This window comes from Triticum dicoccoides, chromosome 2B, assembly GCF_002162155.2.
Source record: "Triticum dicoccoides isolate Atlit2015 ecotype Zavitan chromosome 2B, WEW_v2.0, whole genome shotgun sequence".
NCBI classification, from domain to species: Eukaryota; Viridiplantae; Streptophyta; class Magnoliopsida; order Poales; family Poaceae; genus Triticum; species Triticum dicoccoides.
Genome location: NC_041383.1, coordinates 706,477,166 through 706,480,800, shown reverse-complemented (window position 1 = coordinate 706,480,800; position 3,635 = coordinate 706,477,166). Strand labels below are relative to the sequence as shown.

The following is a 3,635-nucleotide window of genomic DNA, read 5'->3' as shown; positions in this document are numbered from 1 at the left end:
TAACAACAAAAACATAAACAAATGCAGCAGGAAGCAAACGGTACAATAGTATATAATTTAACAGCAGAAGATAGCAATGGTAAATAACAGTAGACAGGGACATGCGGCGAAACAAAGCTAAGTTTCCAAGTACATATCCAAAGGATCACCACAACGGGTCGGACAACAGCTGATCATAACATAGTGCATAATAACAGAACAATAGACCTTGCCATGGGGCAATCAAAATCCGGAGTCCAGGAACCGTCTCTCTCTATCGACAGGTGCTACAACATTAGCCTTGACAGTGCCTTCAAACAGGGGTTCTCATCTGTTGTCTGGACGACCCACGAGGAGGGCTCACTGTAGAAAAGGAAAAGATGGCATAGTTTTAGATTAGCCAGGCTGCTGGTATTAACATGTCAGTGCAACATTAAGTACTAATAAGATTATCAAGAGCTAAGATTTACGCTTATAGCGATAGGGAACTTCACCTGTTGCGGTGGCGGTGGCTGTGGTGCCGCTGCTGGTTGTTGGTAGTTGGGATAACCAGCATAGGCTCCATAACCATACATGTTAGGGTCTTGGGGCTGTGCATACCCTTGTCCATAAGCCTCATAGCCTTGTCCATATCCAGCATAGTAACCACCAGCAGCACCAGCAGCAGCGCCAGCACCCCACTGGCTGGCTTCCTGAGGCTGTAAATGATCACGTTATTACCCACTTTACCTCTAGTATATATACAACTCAAGACAGGATAGAAAAGTTCAGTGTGCAAGAATTAACCTGAGTTTGTTTGTTTGAAGGGCTCCGTCCCCATGAAAGCCTCACATTCTGACCACCAACCAAGGTCCCTTGCAGCAATTGCAGAGCTTGCTCAGCAGAAGGCCTGAATATGCAGTCACAAGAGTAACTTAGAAGGAAGTACTTCAAAAATATGCACACAAGAAACAACTAAACTATTTAAACAGAAAAAAAAATCAACCTGTTAGCATACTGAACAAAGCCACATCTCTTCCCAACAGGGATCTTGACATGGACGACTTCCCCATATGGAGCAAACACTTGTTTCAAGGCATCTTCAGTGACATTGGGGTCAAGGCCACCAACAAATATCTGAGACCAAAGAAACAACTATGTTCAACACACTGAAATCCAATTGGTGTAATACAGAAAAGTAGAACTAAGAACGCACGGTGGTATTGTTAGGATCATTGTCAGACTGAGCTCCTTGAGTATTTGTATTTGGAATTGGTACTGTAAATGAAAGCAAAAAAAAGTGAAGGAAATACGTTGTAAGACTTGTTAAATAACAAAGAATAAATAAACATGAATGCATATCATGCAAGAGACACAAAATTTAAATGATAAATATAACATGTCACTAAAGCAGTGCAAAAGTAAATAAATAAATAACATGTGACTAAAGCAGTGCATAATAAGATAGATAAATAAATAAGGGATAACTACCAAAGGGTACTACTATATCTCAATGCATGCGGTCATAAGAAATTCACTTAGCAAAAATTCGAGATGGAAAGTTTAACTCTCAATGCATGTGGAAGGGATTCCATCCCTCAACTGCTAAACTCTGATGAATGAAGCAAGTACAACACAATATACGAGTTTAGTTTGCATGTGTATATTCCGATTGAGCATGGGCCGTAGCATTTTTTATTTATACACAGGAAAGGTGTTCTAAAGATATACATACAATATAATGACAGACAACTAATACCCCATCCGTCCCGAAATAAGTGTCGCTGACTTGGTACAACTTTGTACTAAAGTTGTTTTTTGGGACGGAAGGAGTAGGAAAGTAAAAATATATAGAAGAACCAGAAACAGACTATAAACTTAGGGCATAACTGATCTAAACAAGAAATGCCACAGCTCAAGTCAATTGCAGGGCATATATGGTGGAACTGTTGATATCCTGCTTCCAGGTAGCATGAGTTTACTATACTTTATTTATCTAATTGAGCATTATATGATGCAAATCCATGCTGAAACCATTATACTAAGGTATTCTTGCATGCAAAAAAAGGTAATACCTAGCTTTATATTGTTCAGACAGAGACAAGTAGAACAACATGAATTTATAAAAGGACAAAGGCACCATAAAACATAGCAATTAGGTATGCATGAGAAGTAAATGTGTAATAGCAAAAAGCCATTGCAGCAACATGAGATTGACAACATTTACCTCTCTCCTGAACCCCTGTTGTCTTTCTATTTGCTGCTGGACCAATGCGCATGGGTCTGGAAGAACAGGGCATGCCATTCATTTCAGTCATGGCACGAGCTTGCTCTGTAGGATCACCAAACTTCACAAACCCATAACCCTTTGAACGCATTGTCATCTTGTCAGTTACAACCTTCGCGCCCTTCACTGAAGGGTAATGGACCCTGAATGTCTCCTGTAACATGTAGTCTGTAACATCAGCTGCCAAATCCCCAACAAAGATTGTATAGTCCGGGGTATCATCCCGCTTTTCACCAGCACTGGCCCAGTTCAGTCTGTATGCCAACTCAACATTTGGCATCATCTGACCATTGAATGACTGAAGAACTCGCTCAGCGGCTGCATGGCTTGCAAACTCGACAAAGCCATAGCCCTGAAGCTGTCCAGTTTGCTTGTCACGGATAAGCTTGACAGATTGGAACTGCAAATTAGCAAAAAGATCATCTTTAGCAACTTTACATATACTACATGGTCTGCAGAACATGCACACACATGTGCAAAAGGGTACATAAGCAAAAAAAAAAAAAACACATCAGTTAACTAGCGAATTTTTATTTTCACAAGACGCAGTTAACAGTTATCTTTACAACACCAATCATACAACCGTGGCAAAACACAACTGCTCCAGAACAGCTAAAGCTTGATTTTTTTTCCCTGTAACAAAGGCGTGATTCATAGCAAGGTAACTCGCCCCGGAGTTCTACCATGTGCAGAAGGTACATAAGCAGAAACAGATACTTCAGTTAACTAGAGAATTTTTATTTTCACAAGACGCGGTTGTCTTCACAACACCAATCATGCAACCGAGCCAAAACACGCAACTGCTCCAGAAACACAGCTAAAGTTTGATTCTTTTTCCCTGTAACAAAAAGCGTAATTCACAGCAAAGTAACTCGTGTCGCAGTTCTACCATCACAACTGAATCCCTAACCCTTTTTACATCTAGACCAGCGACGCGTACATCCGCTAGGGCAAGCCGAGCCCAAACGAATCTCGCATCAGACCGAACGAATCTGGCGTCGGACAGATCGGGACACGTACCTCCCCGGTGTTGGCGAAGCAGCTGTAGATGTAGTTCTCGTCCATCCAGTACTGGAGGTCCCCGATCCAGAGCGTCCTGACCTCGTCCGAGGCGGCGGGGGCGGCGGGGACCTGCGGCGCGGCGTAGTACTGCTGCGGGGCGGGCACCTGGCCGTAGGGCGCGGCCTGGGGCGGCGGCTGGCCCCACATGGCCTGCGGCGGCGGCTGCTGCTGCGGGGGCGGCTGCGCGTAGTGGGGCATCGGCGGCGGGATCGCGCCCCAGTGCGGCGGCTGCCCTCCGGCGCCCTGCGGCGGCATGGGGGCGCCCATGCCCGGCTGCGGCTGCGACGGCGGCTGCATCATGGCGACGGGGGAGGAGAGACCCGAACCC

At 44.6% G+C, this 3,635-nt stretch overlaps 1 protein-coding gene across 1 annotated transcript; it reads right to left on the bottom strand.

The window, feature by feature from the left end:
* On the bottom strand, positions 1 to 3,629 carry LOC119365751 (polyadenylate-binding protein RBP45-like). The gene is made up of 7 exons (XM_037631391.1): positions 3,266 to 3,629; positions 2,186 to 2,645; positions 1,175 to 1,236; positions 965 to 1,095; positions 766 to 868; positions 474 to 677; positions 1 to 342 (listed from the first exon to the last, which is right to left on the bottom strand). Exons 1-7 carry the CDS (start codon positions 3,605 to 3,607, stop codon positions 340 to 342), a joined length of 1,305 nt encoding a protein of 434 aa, XP_037487288.1. The 5' UTR covers positions 3,608 to 3,629; the 3' UTR covers positions 1 to 339.
* Between the last annotated feature and the right edge of the window lie 6 nt (positions 3,630 to 3,635).

Bases quoted from the DNA above. Each gene is read 5' to 3' on its own strand.
- LOC119365751 (XM_037631391.1), bottom strand. From the start codon at position 3,607: ATGATGCAGCCGCCGTCGCAGCCGCAGCCGGGCATGGGCGCCCCCATG. The intron at 2,646-3,265 runs GTACGTGTCCCG...GCTAATTTGCAG, and splicing joins GCTTCGCCAACACCGGGGAG to TTCCAATCTGTCAAGCTTAT. The intron at 1,096-1,174 runs GTGCGTTCTTAG...CTTTGGTCTCAG, and splicing joins ATGATCCTAACAATACCACC to ATATTTGTTGGTGGCCTTGA.